Raw genomic sequence first — 19,860 nt, forward strand, 5'->3', positions numbered from 1 at the left:
GTAGTACACAACGTGTCAGTCATGACCTGCATCTGCTAAATCACAAGATCAAATGATGAGGCTAACCGTGTGCCTTGATAAATAAAGAGGTTAAATTCAAAGGAAGGTGGTTAAATTCAACTTTTGGTTTTCTCATTAAAAACGTATAAGTCATTAAAAAACAATCAATTATTATTGACATTGACCGAAATGAAACATTTGATCGTGATGCATTTTTCAGCCAATGTTGCTCGGCCGTAGTGTAGGTGGGGTCTCATTTTGACTGACAGCTCAGATGGTGTTGGAGAGGTCAAACGCATGCTGCTGACCGGAGACGCCAACAGCATGACGCCTTAACTCATCAGCCTGTTTGCCGCTAAAATCAAAGAGGCCAACTATGACTCAGCCACAACTATAAAAGGTGGGAAGGCCATTAACTGAAATATTGCGGGAATGTCACTGGTTTCTCAGAACCCCCTGCGTCACATGACAAGGGATGGACCACTGTTCCACCCCCCCCCCCCCCCCCCCCCTCCGCGTGAGCTCAACGGGAGATCAGCCCTCGGCTTGACGAGCTTCTTCCCTCTCAAAGTGACGGCTCTATTCATTTTGTTCACAACTAAGTACAGTACAGAGGGTCTATTTTAAGCCTAGTTCCAGCCTTAGTCTTCTGCCTGGGTTCCTGTTCTCGCGTGCTCCATACTGTACCAATTTAGCCTCCCTCCCTCACTCTCTTTCTCATTCTCTTTGCCGCTGTCTTTCTTTCTTTCTTTCTTTCTTTCTTTCTTTCTTTCTTTCTTTCTTTCTTTCTTTCTTTCTTTCTACACCCTCTACCTTCTCTATTTCTCCATCTGTGTACCCCACCTCCCTCCCCTTTCTCTGTCTCTGTGTTTTTCCCCTTCTCTCTCCTCATCCTGCCAGCAGTTCCTCTTTTCCGTCGCCAGGCCCTGTCACGCTGCCTCGATGTGCTTCCTATAGCCTCCACACTCTCATGCCGACCCTGGGCCCAAGCACACTGGGCGTTTCGGCACTGTGCCGTCATGCTCCTCATAAGTTATGCAGAAATTTCCCTGCATGGTGAAATGATGGAAACCGAAACAAGGATGAATACGATCGCATATATGTGACGAAAATTGTTTCCCCTGTGTCCATTTTAAAGGTTGCTGTTATGGATTGCTTTGACCTGCAGGTTGTCATTGGGTGGATGAAGATAGAATGGTTTGTCATTTCCTGGTGTGCGTGGGTGTGCCTGGGTGTGTGTGTGTGTGGGCGTGCAAGTGTCTGCACACGTGCGTATGTGTGTGTGTGTGTGTGTGAGACAGAGAGAGAGAGAGAGAGAGAGTAGGGGAGATAGAGTGCTGTCTCTCCTAGTGGCCCTGGGTGAGCTGAACCAAGTGTTAGGATAAGTAGCCCTCTGAGTCACCCTCTGTCCCTGAGCCAGACACAGCAGACAGGGAGAGAGAGAGGGCGAGAGACAAAGATAGAAATAGGGTGGAAGACAGACAGAGAAAAGGGGGAGACAGTAAGAGAGTGGAGGGGAGCGACACACAGAGAGAGATGGAGAGAGAGACAGAGAGAGAGAAGGGGGAGAGAGGAGTGTACATACATACCGCACACACACAAACCTCCACGACACACACCAGTCGGACCAGACCTCCTGGTACAGTAAGACCAGACCTCCTGGTACAGTAAGACCAGACCTCCTGGTACAGTAAGACCAGACCTCCTGGTACAGTAAGACCAGACCTCCTGGGGGGAGATGGTTCCGCAGGTGGATCGTGGTACATGATGTCTCTGAAAGGCTTTGCAAATGCTCTGTACATTATAACAGTACCTTCCTGAACATGTTGTTTATAAGTCAAGAGTGATTGCAACCATAGTGACAACGATAGCAAAGTAAGTTATTCAATCTTACCTCTTACCTGTCTGCCCTCATGAGCTTCACACACACACACACACACACACACACCTCCACTTAGGACATTGTACTCCCACATACAGCGCACACACACAGACACACACGGTCTAGTACCTGTTGGTGTGCCACTGCCGTTTAAAATGCCTTCACAGGACAACATCACACACACACAAATGATTACATTAACCCCTCAACAGGTTCTCTGTTGCCATGGCAACACAATGTCGGCCGACCGACCGGGACGTAAGCTAGAACCCATTTCCTTGACGACCATAAACATACGGCAACATCAAATGCTGTGTGTGTGTGTTACGTCAAGGCTTGGTGTGTCACCTCCACACTCCTGTTCCTTGACACCTCCGCCCTCATGCCAGTGATGAAACAGGCTGTAAGTCAGTGGCCACTACTGTGCCCCCTAATGATCCACCAAAGTCTTTGTTTTGGGGGAGAAATGATCTCCCAAGACCTCCAAGCACACGCATACAGCCAGGCATGAACACACTCAGAAACACACCCAGGCGTGAACACACACACCCACACGTATACATACACACTCATACCCTGGCAGGAACACACATACAGGGATGAACACACACTCGCTCACACAAGCTGCTTAATGACTGCAGCTGTCTTTACCAGACAGAGGTTTCTGCACCGGGGAGAGAGAGAGAACATGATTCGAGGACAGTCTCTCCCTCATACTGAATCTCCCCAGATGAGGCAACACATGAGTAGCGGGAGGAAGAGAAAAGAAAGAATGATTCAAAGAGAGGAGGAGGAAGAGAGAGCGAGAGAGAGAGAGAGAGTTAGAAAGAGAGAGAGATAGAGAGAGAGAGAGAGAGAGAGAGAGAGAGAGAGAGAGAGAGAGAGAGAGAGAGAGAGAGAGAGAGAAGAAGAGATGAGCCAGTTTTCTGTGTTCTTCTCTCGCTTGAATCTGTGTGTGCCCACGCTCCTCCACCCACATCATCGCTACTGTGATGGAACTTTTCTCCCTCGCTCCCTCCTTTCCTCGCTCCCTCCCTTTCACTCTCTTGTTCGTTATTGCTCCACATCCTTCTGTATCCCCTTCTCTCCCTCTTTCTTGCTTCCTCTCTCTCCCTCTTTCTCTCTCTTGTCCGGGGCCTCAGATCCGTCTCATTTGTTTCCCTTCCATCTCACCTTACCTCCTTTTCTCCTTCCTTCCTTCCTACTCCCTCCCTCCCTCCCTCCCTCTCTTTATAATCTTTTGTCTCCTCCATCATGTTGTTTCTGCATTCCCTCCATCTCATTCTATCCCTACTGTTTCATCATCCCCTCTCCATCTCCCTTACACACAACCATCTTCCCTGTCTCCCTCCCTCGCTCTCTCCACCTTCCCTCCCTCCCCTTGCTCCCTCCCTCCTCTGACAGTGAACACATTTGGAATAATTTCTCTTAGTGCTCCCCCCCTACTGTGCACTCACACACTGGAGCAAAAAAACATTCATCTTGACTGACAAATGAACCTTTTTGACTGAAATGAGTCCCTCCCTCGCTCACCCACCCTCACCCACCCTCACCCCACCTCACTCCACCCCTTCAACCTGGATGGATGAAGAGCCTCAATTGGAAGTATAATTTCTGTCCGTCAGCTTTAATGGTATTTGTCCTGGAAACCATCCCACAGTGAATTCTGGCATGTTATTGAATGTTTCAACCTGTGTATCATTCATATTTTTGTATTTCCTGTATTCACAGCTATGTTTGATATCCAACATTTCTTATTCATGACTCCAGTGCTCCATACAGTGGTCTTCATTGGCAGTCTATTTCAAAATCCTCATTCTTGACGTCTGACAAGGTCACCAGCACAGCAGTTCACCAGATCACACAGAGCTGAGCTCCACTAGTCATTCATGTATAGAAGCTTCTCTTGCAGCTACAGCTCTCCGTCTCCCGAGTCAGCCCAGGCCGTCTCCACTAACAGTCTGCTGGAGGCTCCACGAGCTGGTCGGGGGCTCCTCTAGTCCGTCCTCCCCAGAGGAGTGTCCTCATCAGAGGCTTGCTGGCGTGCCCTGCTCCCCTGAGACAGGCAGAGCTCCAGGAGCCAGATCAAACGAATGACAGAGAAACCTCTAGAACCAGGGCCTGTCTGTATCCACCGTGCCCCGCTCAAATCCCTCCCCCTGCCCCCCCCCCCCCAACCATTTTCCTCTGAACAGCGGACATGGACTTAATCTGTTCAGCTCACAGGTAGTTCATCTGTGTTGACACTAGATGAAGGCAGTTCCTTTTTCTTTGCTAGTCACTATATCATGAGTTTATAAGGAGGGTTTGTTCCAGTCATCCATCAACCCGTCCATCCATCTTTTTTTCATATTTCACATCCTGTTGGCCTCAAACCTGTCGTTGGATGACCACTAAAGCTAATCACTCTCCTAGCCCTGTGTAAGTGACAGGCTTGGTTTCATTTAGAGATCATATCAGATATATAACTATCAAGGACATCAGTACCATGAGAGTGGGTATTCTTCTACTGTATATGGAACATGGTTTGTGAGTGTCAAGCAAGACTCCTCATTACTAGAGAGGCTCTTTCTATTTAGACTACTCTGGCTTGTCTATCTACCGCGCCTCCACAACACACCAAGACTTCAGACACACATGCAGAGAAGATACTCTCAGCCCCACACGGAACCTCAGCACAACGTTCTTTTGCGCAATGCTGTGTGACAGGAAGATCTGAATGGCCGGTGGGCATGGGAAGAAGTCAACCGAGATAGGAAGGAGGAGGAAGAAGAGAAGGGGGGGCGAGCCGGAGAAAGGAGAGAAGCATGTTCTGCTACACTTTGCAAGGCAGTTCACCGTAACTCCCGCGGCATTAATTAAGCTCAAAAGCCCTCCACCAAAAGTTTGGGGAGTCTGCAACAAACAACAGTGTTTACAAGCCTTTCCATCCCACAGGCAGAACTCTCCAAACTTGCGTGCGTCTGTGTGGTTTGTCCACAGAGCTCGGAGAGAACGGCAGGGATGGGAAATGGCTAAATATTACAGGACATAAAACGCTATGAAGTGTTTTAAGATGAATACTATAAAATAATATAGTGTGTGTAGGATATATTTACAGTTTCACACACAGTGTACAGCCTGATACATCAAACAAGGTACCGGTTCACGACTTCTAAATCTTAATGCTGAGATGACTCTTGCTTAGCTGTACTAATTAGCCAATGAGCCATGCTAATGTACTATAGTTGCTAATGTACTGTAGTAAGTATTTGGTGCAAACTAGTGAGATAAAGTTGCTACTGGTCTAGGATCAGCCCAGAAAGCTTGTGCTCAAATGCTACAGGTGAAGATCCATGTAAGATAAACTGATCACTTGCACATTCCCATTTTTACAGAATAAAGGTCCAGCACAAGAGTTAACTTCAAGGGCTCCAGCCTCCAGTCACTGTAGTGATTTACCTGGACTTGGTCTTACAAGTTTGGGCATGACGCAGCGTACTGTTCCTGGCCCCGGTGACATGAGAAATGTAGCCCTCTGCCACTGCAGTGAAAACCACCTAAATCAATAGCTACCACTCGGCCATCAATTATTTGGGGAGGAAATTAGAATCACGCTGAGGTAAAATTCGGGCCTATCAGACAGACTGCATCGTGTTTCCTCTTCTGAAAACCAGAACTATATTGAATATCTTAAGGTAAACGGATACGTATCGGTGAAATCTTTTCCACATCTAGGCTTCACATCTCAGTGAAACCTATGGAACTAAAACTCACAGTCACCATTCATCTCATCGGTTGTGGATGTGAAACCAGATCTCTAGACCATCTTGATGGATCTAGACGATTCCAGTGAGGCTCTGTCTGTGGGCTGTGACTGTCACTTATCATCCTCAGGGACTGGCAGGGTCCGTGCTCTGACGAGAGGACTATTACTGTAATCTTTTAAATTATTCATCTGTGGATGAACTGAATACTCATCACTGAGATGTCTCTGGCAGACATTCAGCCATATGGAGGAGAATACGACATTTAAAGACACAGTTCACCCATATTTCAAAGTGGCATCTGGTATTTAACCTCTAAAGCGGAATGCAGACAGCTAGAAAAAGGAAATCCAAACTGGTAACACTGAAAGAAACATTGAATTGTGGGTGAGATGCTCCTTTACAGTTGAATTGTTTAGGCAAAAATTTGGAACAATGAATAACTGAAGAATTGTACTCCAAACCCCACTGAACGGTTTATTTCCTGTACTATCTTTGACTGTCAAAACCATTGCACCTGCAGTCTCCTTGCTCTCTCTCATTTTAACGATGAGGGGGTGTGTGTCTTTGTAGATAGCATCATATCCTTGTGTCTTTCTGAGGAACAGAAAAACTCAGCTCGGGTTTAATTCTGCTTCAATTCACTCCAGTGCACCCCCGATCCTGTCCCCCTTCTGTTTGTTGTCTTTGTATTTAGTGAAATGGTTTTGTCCCATTTGAACTTGATTGTTAAAGTCAAAAGCTCATCTTAACTTCTCAGTAAAGGGATGGTCTTGAAAGGTAATTGCTATTCTACACCGGAAGCCATTTTATCTTACATATGTTTACATACCAACAGAAGCACCTTTGGAAGGGATTAGAATAACTAAATGCATACATTTGCCAGTCAGAGAGGATAGGGTATGAGTGTGTGCAGGGATTTATGCATTTTTGATTCAGTTCTGGGAGGAGTAGCATTGAAAGGCTGGGTGACCTACTTAGACTGCTGTGGAATTCAAACAACTTGTGATGCCACAAAAAGTGTGTTTGAGAGTGTGTATGTTTTTTGTGTGTATATGCCCCAGCGTGTATGTGTGTGTGTTGGTTTTGTTTTAAACAGATATTAGTCTGGCAGAAAGTAGACATATTGGTCAGAAGACAGGGTCAGAAGTCATCTTCTCTATCTCCATGTCTCACTGGCTGATTCACAGCAATGCTGAAGTCCTCACCTTATTTATAGTGGCTGGTCTTGTTTAATTTAAAAGCTTCTCTAATCAAGTGCCTCACACTTCCTGTATAGTTCCCACCTGTAATTCTGGAAATACCATCACATTAGCCAGCTGCTCAGCCAGCCAGCCAGCTAACCAGTCTGTGAGTCAGTCCAGAAATGCAGGCCTGGTCTCTCACCATCTCTCTCTCTCTCTCTCTCTCTCTCTCTCTCTCTCTCTCTCTCTCTCTCTCTCTCTCTCTCTCTCTCTCTTAGTCTCGCTTGCTCTCTGTCATTCTCTCTCTCTCCTTTTAAGGAAAGAAAATGTGTTTTTCAGTACCACTCAGTTCTGTACACAAATTAATTTTCCTTTGCAGTCAGTCCAGCACTCCCTCATCTTCTCCCCCACCCGCCTCTCAGTCACTATGGCAACGCAGTGTCAGACGTCAGTTCCACCATCAAGACGGTATTGTCTGATGGTGGGGGTCGCTGAAGCACTCCTCCTCCTCCTTCTCCTCCTCTACCGCACACCAGCATGGAGTTCTGTCCAAACCAGTTCATGAGGAGTCTTCCTTTGATATAGCTCATCCACCTTTTCAATCTCACCATTCAGGAGTAAATAACCAGTTTATTTGATACCGCCGCCACTGAACAACAAAACCTTTTACACCTCAAGTGTCCCCCCCCTCTTAGCCCCCCGTCAGGATCAGCAAATTAAGGATATTGTGAGCGAGTCATCGGCCACCTGGTTGACCGGGTGGCGGTGTGTGTGTGTCCCAACATGTCTCTCTGTGTCCGTGGTGATTGATGATTGGCTGAATTATAAGGCCATGTGTTTGCAGGGCCTCATGGAGGTGCCTGTTTGCTTGCTTGTGTGCTCCATTGTGCTCCACAAATCAGTGTGGCTCTCGATGGCTTTCCAGATCAACAGGCTCTCCATCACAATACAACCCCTTCCACTCCCCCCCCCCCCCCCACACACACACACACACAGGCCTCGGAACTACAAGGTTTTCTAATAACCAGGGTCAATGGACAGAGACAGACCGAGAGGGAGACACAAAGACAGAGAGAGAGTGAGAGAGCTAAAACGAATGAGAAAAGAGGGAGAGAGAGAGAGGGAGAGGGAGAGAGAGAGAGAGTATGAGAAAATGAGAAAGAGAGAGAAAGAAATAAAGAGAGAGAGAGTCATAGTGATAGAGAGAGAGAGAGAGAGAGAGAGAGAGAGAGAGAGAGAGAGAGAGAGAGAGAGAGAGAGAGAGAGAGAGAGAGAGAGAGAGAGAGAGAGAGAGAGAGAGAGAGACTGTCATAGTGATAGCGAGTGTGACAGAGAGAGAAAGAGAGAGAGAGAGAGGGGGGGGGAGAGAGAGGGGGAGAGAGAGAGAGAAAGGCAGCAGGGAAGCTAGCCAGAGCCAAATTCAAACAGAAAGCAGAGCAGGATTCCTGGGAGCTGTTTCCCCAGAACATGACTGATGTGAGTGGACAGTCAGCCTGCACCTCAGGCTGCGTACAGGGACACTCTCGCCCCCCCCCCCAACCCCCTCCACCTCCCTAGCCCACCTCCACCCTAACCCCTGTGCTTGACACATTATAGATGATTTACTTGAATTCATTCCTTAATTTCCAAGTGTATTACATTAATTAATTCATAAGGAATTTACATGTTCACACATTTATCAACACGTACAGTCTCTCTCACACACAGACACACACAAACACAAATGACTAAAGATGTGGAGCTGGGGTGCATCCTGGGTGGCTGTGGGTGGCGTGTCGTTAGATAGCTTGTACCCTGGAGCAGTGCCAGATAGTAACACCACCATGGGACTCAGCCTGCTCCTTCTGTGGTTGCCAGATGACATTGGTCATAAGGACAACAGACAATCTCATCAGATATGTCACACATGAATATATAACATTCTACCACAAACGGACTGACTTTGAATGTTTTTGTTGTTGTGTGTATGTGTGTGTACACCCCCAAGTTTCCACCCCTTTTTCCAGAAATGTGAATGTACCTTCCTGGAGCGACTTGTTGTGTGAGTGTGTGTGTGTGTGTGTGAAAGTTTATCCTGTTTATCACTGATCCCCCCTCACACCAAGCTTGGCAGCCCTTTCCCCTGAGACCTTGAGCCCCTACCTGGAGCAGGACACAACAATCTGGAGATCACAGTCTGCCTCTGACACAACCCTAACCTGCAGCATGCTCAATGGCTTGTCCACCGCCCCACGGCCTAATGGGGAATGAATGTGCAATGGCAGAGGGGTACGAGGAGACTAGCCGGGGTGGAAAATGGGATTTCTGAGCCAGACGGCAGCAGCAGCAGCTCCACTGTAAGTAATAACCTGTCCTGACCAGGGCCATGTATCAGCACCTACGTAGAGAACAGTCAGAGAGGGGGGGCGGGAGGGGGAGAGAAAGAGAGGGAGGACATTAGGGGGGGTGAGAGATGGGGTTGTCCGATGGTGTCTCCATTTTGGAAAAATAAATACGCAAGAAAGGAGGATTTATGCTTTGGTTTCCCAGAGAGGAGTTTAATGAGGTAATCTGTAGTAGTGTAGATATGGGCAATTCTTCTTCTTCGCCAACCTTTTTTTTCAGGCAGTTCACATGGGGTGGGTTGGAACTGTAGGATTCACAAAGTATTTTTTGCTTGACAGATGCCCTGAGTCAAAGTGACTGTGTGTGTTTGTGTTTGCACATGAGTGAAGGCAAACATGTGGCTTTCCAAAAGATGTGCAGAACAAAAAGTAGGACGCTGGAGACAAATACACACCAACACACACACACACACACACAGATACACTACATACTGTACAAACATGTAGAAACAAGAGAAGAGAGACTTACCAATTTTCTCAAACATGCACAAACTCAGGCCATATGCTCCCACACTCACACACACACACACACACACGCACACACACACACACACGCACACACACACACACACACACACACACACACACACACACACACACACACATGCAACCCCCCTCCCCACACACACATACACACACAGAGCCCCCCCCTGGGTCCCCCAAGGGTCTGGGTGGCCTGACCTACACAGGGCTTTTATCTCGCCTTGATGCTACAGTACACAGATCACTGCATGAACACAATTATCCCCAACAGAGTCATTACCCTCCCTCCCTCCCTCCCTCCCTCCCTCCCTCCCTCCCTCCCTCCCTCCCTCCCTCCCTCCCTCCCTCCCTCCCTCCCTCCCTCCCTCCCTCCCTCCCTCCCTCCCTCCCTCCCTCCCTCCCTCCCTCCCTCCCTCCCTCCCTCCCTCCCTCCCTCCCTCCCTCCCTCCCCCTTCCCCTCCATCCCCCTCCCTCCATCTGCAGAACTCCCAAAGACAACATCCCAGGGAGGGCCTTGGAAGACCTCGGGCCAAGAAATAATTAACTCGATAATGCTATCTCCTCCTTGGCTAGATTCTGTCTCTCCATCATTGCCTTTCCTCTTTGCCTCCAATCAAGTGGGGCTGCCTGTGTGGCCCGACAGGAGGATGTTGGGCCATGGGAAAGGAGCTTTAGGGGTTCCTCGATGTTGTTGGTTCATCAGTCTGACCATCAGTCTGACGGAGAACTTGGCTCTGAATTTGACCTACACATGGTTGAATTACCATTACTTACCAATACTATGAGTTATGGTGAAAAACAGAGTCAGTTGACGTATCTCTGTTTTTGTATGTGAATCTTCAGCATTGGAGCTCAATCCCCAAAACCATGGCAAAAACAGACAGTGTAGATTAACACACATACTTTGGAATCTCTTCCTCCTGGTCTCTCTAAAGCCTTCCTAGGTGTGTGATTGGCTTGATTCTGCAGGATTAGGACATCATCTGCCTCTCAGTGCAGTATGTTCCAGCTGTCCTATGGCCTTGTAAAAACAGGGAGTAACCTGTAATAGGCTTACCACAGGCCCAGCCTTCTGCTGCCTGCAGATTGCTAATGAAGCTCAATGTGTTCCCTGTGATTCCCTGTCACTACTCGGGCCAATTTGAAAGGATCCCGGACTCCTGGTGTCCCTGTGTGTGCGTGCATGCGCCTGTGTCGACGTGAACACTGCAACATCCAAGATGGCTACCGGGGGGGTGATAAGAAGCTGTTGGGCGGCTGTTAAAATCGGAGAAATGTCGTTAAGTGACGGCACGAGGACAGTTAAGCCAGTGGAACGCACGGAGAGGGGGATGGAGAGAGAGAGATGGAGGGTGGAGAGAGAGATAGAGAAAGAGAATGGGTGGAGAGAGAACGCTCGAGGGTGAAGAGAGAGATTGAGGAATAGAGAGGTTGGGGGTGTGAGGAGGGCAGTCAAATTGTCTGCTTTACTAACTCAGTCTGTCAGACTGAATTCTGAGCAGGTATTTCGACACGACTTGACTGTGTTTAATAGTATTTTGTGCAGCAAGGTGGAAGTAATTCTGGGGGGGGGGGCAGATTTAAAACATCTCACTCACTCTCCTCTTCTCTCCTCTTCGCTCCCTCTCTCTCTCGTTTCCCCCCAAACGCTCTCCTCTCCACTCTCAGTCAATCAATGTGGAACTCTGTTGGAGTACTCTGGGGTCTGTTGTCCAAATGTTACTACAACGAGGACCCTCACAGCATACATTCCCCCTCCCTCCTCTGCACACAGCTCTCTCGCTCCTTTCATCCCTCACGCTTACATAACCACCAACATGTATCAGTAGAACCTACCCTGAAAATACACTCCTTGTCTTTGGATCTGAGACACACAGACACACTCACACACATACCTAAAGTGGGTGATATTTCACAACGTATCAGACCGTTTCATTGGCTGGCGCCTGGTGATGGGGAGCCAATAGCCTGTCCTGGATGTCTCCGTGGCCCGCGTACGTGTGTTTAAAGCACGTCACAATTGGACAAGGCCAGCAGAGGCCAATGGTCAATACTGACTGTAATAACCGTAACCGAATCTGGCAGATTCACTCCTCGTGATGAAGTACATGGCTCAAAAAATGGCACGGAGCCCCTGGCTGACAAGGACCTAGCTCTCTATATAATAATAGTTTAGGATCCAAAAACAGCAGATTTAATTGGTTGTAATCAAGATAAATGTAGTCTTATGTGCAGTAATGGAGCCAAATCGGTCAGGTTCACTGGCTATATTAAAAAGGGCATAAACGTATCTACGGTAATGGTTCTTAATGTGTCAGGTTGGTGCTGTAGAGCACAGTGAAGGGAAGATGGTAATGCAGAACATTCACTGGTAGTTATTTTAAAGGAAGATGCACAGTATGAATATGTGCACTGTATCTCAGTCATATCCACTCACACAGTGATCTAGTGGCTATAGTGCTTTCTAAATCTTCATATTTTGTATTTCCATTGTTATATTTGTGGACTCAGGCAAACATTGGCCACTAGAGGACATTTTGAATTGCACCTAATTTCATCATGCCCATTTGTGAGTCTGGCAGTTGCCAAGCAAGAGTAAACCTTAACAAATCCCCACCCCTAATCCTGCACAGAAACAGAGACTATTTCCCAGATTCTGTCCTGTTCCCTGTTCATGTCTCCGTGGCGGGCAGGACATTGGGGTGCCATAGGTCAGCTGTTTGGGTGTGTGTGCATTTGTCCGTGTGTGTGCATGTCGTTAACCAACTCGCTGTCAAGAACCGACTGTCTGTGAAATGGCACCCTACATTATCAAGGCTCACTGCACACAAACACACACACACACACATACACGTGTGCTCACACACACACACACACATACACGCACACACACACACACACACAGACCAGTAGTGCCGGGGGGGCCTCAGGTTGCTTATTTGAGTGCAGTAATTTGCTATTAAACAGAGCCAGGTGCAGCTCCTCAGCTAACAAGACATTTCATCATGGTTAGCTCTCTTTGATTAGCTCTTGTTGTTATCACATAATGACACGCCTGCCCAGTCCACACTATCACGTGTGTGTGTGTGTGCGTGTGTGCATGTGGATATGTGCTTGTATGTGTGTGGGTGCTTAATGGTAGTGTGTGAATCCATTGTGTCTGCATAGTGGATTGTACACCAGGGCTTGCCCCTCAATGTGATTTATATGGCATCCCTGTGAATAATATGCAGGGGCAAATAATAGAAAACAGAACTGCACAGACTCATGATAGGTACTCATGTCCTCAAAGATCTACACGCAGTCTGTACACAAACAGACACACACACACACACACCTAACTCTGTTAATGTACTCGCAAAGAGGTTGAGGCTTAAGTGTGGTGAACAAGTTTGGTGCCAGTGTAAACAAGTAGAATTAGTTAAACTCATTGGACGACATGTTTGCGAGTCCGTGGACCCGGGTTCACACCCCATTTACCCATTACTCTGAGAGCTCAGGAAACTATTTCTGGTGGGGGGAGGGGGAGGGTGCTAGTTAGTCTCTCCTCCTCCTCTCCCTAGGCTGGATCTGTAGATTAACTGAAACCGAATTGGTCATTTCCTACGGGGCTCCCTAACGGGTCTGACAAATTAGAGAGAAATTTGTTTTAGGTTTATGGTTTTCTTCTCTCTCCTCAACTCTGTTAATACACATTGAGTATTCTAGTAGAAGTCATTTGTTTTGTTATCCAATACCAATTGAGGTTTAGTTCAATGGAAGGAGAGGTAGAGAAAGTTACAGATGAATACAAACTGAACGCAAGCATCCATCTTGGTCTTTCCTACTGTCGTACACTGTAGAGCAGGGGGACAGACCATGTGATGTGAACTATGTTTGTCTCTAGCTCGGTGGGAAAGGCAAGCATGACAGGTGTGTGTGTGTGGGGAAGGGGGGGGAGGGGGGTGGGATGGATAATGTGGGGGGGAGCTAGGGGGCTGTAGTGGTCAGTGAAGGGGACGGATGATTGACTTCACGAGAGCTTCTTAAATGTGACACCTCATCTGTTTGTCACTTCTTGCTCTTTTGCTTTTTGTCACCTCGAAACACTCTGTGTTTCTCTTCCTGCCCCATGTCTCTCTCTCATCCTGGGTTTGAACACACCCTATCCACTGTTAACCCTCTTGCGTCCACTGAATAGGTATACCCATTAATGGGCGTCTGATTGTGACACAAAATCACTGCTAAGTATAGCCCCTGTTCAGCCGGCCTCCTCCTCCTTTCCCTACTTCCCTTCTTGTTCTTCGTTTGCCACTCAAAGCGTCGAGCGGGTTGCCGTGGCAACACGGCGGTCAAAGCACCGCGAACGAGGCAGATTGCGTGGATGTGTGCCCGACGAAAGTGGGTGAGAAGAGAGAGAGAGAGAGAGAGAGAGAGAGAGGGAGAGAGGGAGAGAGGGAGAGAGGGAGAGAGAGAGAGAGGGAGAGAGAGAAAGAGGAGAGAGAGAGAGAGAGAGAGAGAGAGAGAGAGAGAGAGAGAGAGAGAGAGAGAGGGAGAGAGGGAGAGAGGGAGAGAGGGAGAGAGGGAGAGAGAGAGAGAGAGAGGGAGAGAGGGAGAGAGGGAGAGAGGAAATGATAGAGGTGGTTAGCATCAGAACGACTGTTCAAAGATATAGCTCTTTTGCTTCATCTCTCTCTCTCTCTCTTTTCCCCCTTCTCTTTAGAAAATAGCCAGAGCATAGCAGTTGGTCGGTTCTGTGTACCTCTCAAAGGAGGGAGCGTTTTGCTGTGATTGGCCAAGTGAGGTGCTCAATGGTCAGGTCGCAGAGTGAGGTCACATCTGTGTCCTGGGGCCCTGGGACTGTATCACACACACACACACACACACACACACCTACTTTATGGCCATTTGACCAGGACTCCATCTCTTCATGAAGGAGGACAGTGACTAACACATACAGAACCACTGAGTACAAGTGCCTCTAGATGGGAGCATAGGAAAGGACAGCACCAGAGTTGTGGACCCATCAACGGGATATCGACACACTGCCATGTGGGGCTTTAATAAGTGCTGTTCAGGCTAATTGCATGGTGATGGTGTCAAAGGGGCTTGGTTGAGGGACTGTCTTTCTTCAGCCATGTAAATAATCAACTCCATTACTGTGCAATTAAAAGTATTTTAGGTGTAGGTGACATCAACAATAAAAACAAGACATTATTATTATTTCTATAATAATAATAATCATTATGATTACATATTTAACTCACATCCTCACATGCTTGGTTTCAGCATGTTCATGCCCCCCCCCCCTCCCCCCCAGGCACACACTAACAAAACGCCAATCAGAAAGCGTTATGCAAATCAGATATCATGTTTGAGCAGCCACGTTGTTTGGATTCAGCCATGTGGACAAGATAACCCCCCCCCCCCCCGCCATGCTTAACCACACGCTCTCTCCTCTCACGTCAGAAACATCCAACGTCCTCCTGCTGCTTCCGTTCTGAATTCAACCGAACAGATCATGTAGGACTGGTACCAGCATGTAACAATGCCGGGTCCTGGTGTAAAGAGCCATGCCTGTTTTGGCTCAATCTAAACAGCCAATCAGCAGGAATCTGATCAGTGGGTCCCACTGCGGATGCTATGGCTCAGTGGTAAGACATTAACCTTAGATCGGTAGAAGATAGGTGTTTTGGTTCAAACACAAGCTTAATGTGATCCCCAAACTTCTACCCCCCTGAAAACATACTCTCTGAAACGAATGACTTCGGTTGTATAGCGTGCTGGGGTATTTGTACGACACTGTACCTCTGAAAAAGGTTCCACCTATAAACAATATTATTCCAGGGTAGCTATTAAGCTTCTCCTAGGAGCCTTAAAGGGTTTTAGGTGGTGGCTTTCAGGAGGTTCTTCTGATGGTAAACGGTTGTACACAGCAACCTGTATCAGAGCCTATGGACTTCTGAATGCTGCTTGGTGTCTGGAGGTATGCTACTACAGATCCAGTGAATGCTGCTTGATGTCTGGAGGTATGCTACTACAGATCCAGTGAATGCTGCTTGTGTCTGGAGGTATGTTACTACAGATCCAGTCCCAGACAGCCTGCAGTCTGGTCCAGGCAGAGGATCCTAGGTCTCTCAGGGTTTCGATTTTTAATCTCCGGCATCAAGACGCACTGCAGCTTCTCTGGAGAAATCTAATTCCAACCCGGTTGATCTTTAACAAGGTCGGAGGGCTTTCAACTGGAGATGGATTCAGTCCTGGTGGACACAAACACACACACATGCGCACGCACGCACACACATCAGCTGTCAGTCCTTCCAGAATTGAGTGTGTGTAATAGGGACAGTGTGAAGTGTTTATCTCCGATAGGAATATCATTGCAAACACAGACAAATCTGACCCAAAACCAGTTAGGAGCTCATGTAGCAATCAATAGAACATACTCCATGTTTTTTCTTCTTCTTCCTCCTCCCTCTCTTGCTCGGCCTCTCTCTCCCGCACTTGAGGAGAGCCAGAGCGTTGCCATAGTGATGTGAGATGGCTGTGCAGTCAAGGCCCAGTGCGGTTGTGTCAAGTATCCATGGTTTCAGAGCTAGCAAATGTGGCTAGATGGTAGTCACATATGTAGCTTTGTAAGCATGCTATTCTGATCACATGGAGTCAGTCATAATTGAATGATTAGTGGAATGTGGCTTTATTCCGAGCTCACAACTTTTAGGATTGGTGGATGATTAATGGATAAGTGTTATTGATTGGGGGAACGAGAGTCACCTAGATTCCAGTGAGTCGGTACTTACCTGATACAGCTTTGTAACTTTGTATCCCTCTTTTTCCCCTTCCACCATTTCTCTCCCTCCTCTCACCCATTCCTTCTCCATCAATCACCTCTCCTCTCCACTCCTTTTGCCCTCTCCTTTTTCTTGCCGCCCCTCCTTCCAGTGTGACAACGCTAAAGGTTTGCGAGCATTCTTCGACGCCATTTGCTACGGTCCCAAGCACCTGATGATCTTCGGAGGGGTGTGTCCGTCTGTCACGTCCATCATCGCTGAGTCTCTGGAGGGCTGGAACCTGGTGCAGGTAGGACTTGCTAACAGTAACTGTTGCAGTTGTGTGTTGTGTCATCTTGCTGTGACTTGCTAGCTGGTAGTGTTTGTATGACTGACTGTTTGTGTTGTTTGTGTTGGAGTGGCTGGTTGGACTGTTCTGACATTTTGTTTGTGTTGGAGTGACTTGCTAGCTGTTGGTGTTGGAGTGACTTGCTAGCTGTTTGTTGAAGTGCCAAGGACTAGCACCGCCAAACACAAGTCCTTATGCCATTGAATAGAACACATCTATGCTAGTGTGCTTTAAGACCAGCTTAAGATATGACTGGACAATTTAGTGTATCTCATCTTCATTAAGTACAGAATCAATCCCAAAAAGGGGATCAGCTTGCGTGTGGGAGCAAAACATTTTAGTTTCCTTGCTTGTTATTCTCTCACTGTGCCTGTAAGCCAGGCACTCTGCTACAGTAACACATTACCCTAGATGTACTAATTGATTCATGTTGTACTCTGAGAACCTGCTTGGTTCTGCGGTGTCACAGTTTAGATGGGCAGTGGGATGGCAGAGAGGACCCCAGCTCCGCTTAATCCCCTATTAACCTCAACGGGGTGGATGTCTAATTGGCACTGGATAAATCCGCACAATCCTTATCCGTTTCTCAACAGAAAATGGGCAGAAAATGGCGGAAATTAATTCTGCAGCAATAAAAGAAGAGAATGAGATTGAGACGCTCTTTTCTGGTCTTGGAAAGGGGCCAACTTTCCTCTCTCGCCTTGTGAATGAGGAATAGAGAGGTGCAGAAACCCCTGTATTGACTACAGAGTAGCCGATGTAAAGATATGTGAGGTAATTAGGTTTCAGATGGGTATGACCTGCACTATACATGAACAGAAATCGGATTGGATAGCACATTTGATAGATTTCCTTCTGTAGGTATCTGATGACATCAACGCAACAACAACAAATTACAACTGCACAGTTTGACCTGTGTTATCTGCCCTTACTGCTGAGAAAGTGAATTTCAACACTCAGATAGAGATATAACCCTCTCAACTGTTTGCAGACAAGGTTGCAGACTGAAAGAGAAAAGGTTTTCACAGAAAAGTGTTAACAGAAAACACTTCAAAAGTGCAGCAGCCAGACTTGAGATGGTTTGCATGGCCAACTACTCTGTTGTGGTCCTTTAGGGAGTGCAGGAAAGATGATATTACTGTCAAAGCCATGACATTGCGTGTGTTTCACCATCTCCCTGTCCATCCGCCCGGTTTTACGTCCCCTCTGTCGGAGTGGCCCATTTCCAAAGCCAGAGGATGGCAGGACGCAGAGTTGGTGGCACAGTAGGAAGGGTAATGCTGCTTGAATCACTGGAGACTCCTTGCTGGGTCAAGGGTAGGATGTGGGGTGGCACCTTCTCTGTTGCCATGAGTACCAGGCGTTTTCTCCTTGTGTGGGAGGATTCCAACACGCTGGAAGACATTGTCTGTAATTACACCAGCTGCAATATATATATATATATATATATATATCGCTATATATAATAAAATTTTCCCTCATTCCTATTCACAGCCAGAACAATCGTACATTTAGCATTCGTACGTGTCATGTTGAGTTAACAAATGATCACCAACCACGTGGAGTTGTGTTTCTGTGGTGTCCTGTGGAGTCCAGCAAACATTTTGTCACTTGACACTGGTTGTTCCTGTTGAGAGTCAAAGTGTAAGGGCCGTGTCTCTGACCTGAGTAGCGGGCGGGAAGCTTTGAAATCTGGCTCTGTCTGGGATGTCAGAATCAACTGTCCTCGCTTGGGTCTCATTCACACAAGCAGGTCTGAGAGAGAATTCTAGAATACACATAGAGAACACATTAGCAGAGTCAAGAACTTCAAAGAGTTAGTTGTTCCGCACCAGACTTTAGATCACCTTCAGACCGTTCAGTTTTCCACCACCGGACCTTATTTTCCGTCACGTCTCATTGTGGTTGTTTGATATTTAAAGGCACATTTTCCACACATCTAAACAGAGAGATACTCGGATTAAATCTGTGGCACATATTATTGACAGAATAAATACATTTCTGGATATTCACAGCTTCTTTGCATTTAAAAAAAGACAGTTTCCAATCAGAAATGAAGAACTCATTACGCTAAGCTTAGTGGCGTTCAAAGAATATGTGCAGAGCATTTTAACATACAGCCCCCCCCCCCCCAACACACTTCCTACCTGAAACCACACACCCCATTCTTCTCGCTCTATCCTTCTTTATTTCTAGTCCTCTCTCCCTCTCTATCCCTCACTCTCTAGCGCTCGCTCCCCCACTGCCTGGGAGTCAGGGTCCAGTCCCCCCCCCCTCCTCCTTCCAATCGTGTCAGAGCAAAATTCCAATCGTATCTCCGAGGGATGAACTGACGTAGATGAAAGCAGCAGACAGTGCTCACAGACCGAGACAGAAGGAGGCACAGCCGTTGCTTTCTGGGAGCCGTTTTCAGGAGCCAGTTCCCAAAATACAGTGTGTTGCCTGTGGTCTGGAAGACAGCATTGACAAGACTGCGTTCTTGGCATCCATTTTGAATGATGCTTAAACAGGCTAGGCTTCTCAACCCTATTATATTATAAACTAGAACGTTTAGCTCCTGGCAGAGCTGGTCTTTCATTGAAGACATTGTGGATTGGTTTTATCCTGCGTTGAAGCTTAATTTTTTCTCACAAGCACACAGTCACTGACACACACTGTTCATGGCCACCTTTTCAGTCATCGGTCCATCACTGTAATTTTCAGCAGTGTAAAGTGTATAATGAGAGACGGCTCCCCATCATTTACTCCCTTTTAATGCAGAAGAAGAGACAAATCAGTGGACGGAGCACATGGTGGCCAGACGTGGCCACGTGTCCGAGGCCCAGGCTGTGGAGCATGACGGGGAGGTCTCTCTTCAGTCCCTCTGATCTGGGTCTCAGGAGCGCTCCCCCCCCCCCCCCCCCTCCCCCCGTCTCACACTACTCCTGTTGCGTCATTGAGACTCCTCCGAAGGGTTCCGGGGGCATTAGGGGGTGAAACCAACACACGGCGCTTCACTTGACGTCTGAGGGCACATCTTGTCCTCTTAATCCGGGTATCGATTGCGGCCGCTTCATTAAGCAGAGCAGTTTAGAAACGAGGGA

At 47.5% G+C, this 19,860-nt stretch overlaps 1 protein-coding gene across 1 annotated transcript in view; it reads left to right on the forward strand.

The window, feature by feature from the left end:
* gabbr2 (gamma-aminobutyric acid (GABA) B receptor, 2) overlaps window positions 1-19,860 on the forward strand; it is a 117,911-nt gene that overhangs the window by 18,096 nt on the left and 79,955 nt on the right. The window contains exon 2 of the mRNA XM_084695924.1: window positions 16,601-16,738. Within this exon, the coding sequence (XP_084552050.1) occupies window positions 16,601-16,738 (138 nt within the window). The remainder of the gene's footprint in view (window positions 1-16,600; window positions 16,739-19,860) is intronic.

Source organism: Hypomesus nipponensis, chromosome 4, assembly GCF_054491055.1.
Source record: "Hypomesus nipponensis isolate SF chromosome 4, ASM5449105v1, whole genome shotgun sequence".
Taxonomy (NCBI): Eukaryota; Metazoa; Chordata; class Actinopteri; order Osmeriformes; family Osmeridae; genus Hypomesus; species Hypomesus nipponensis.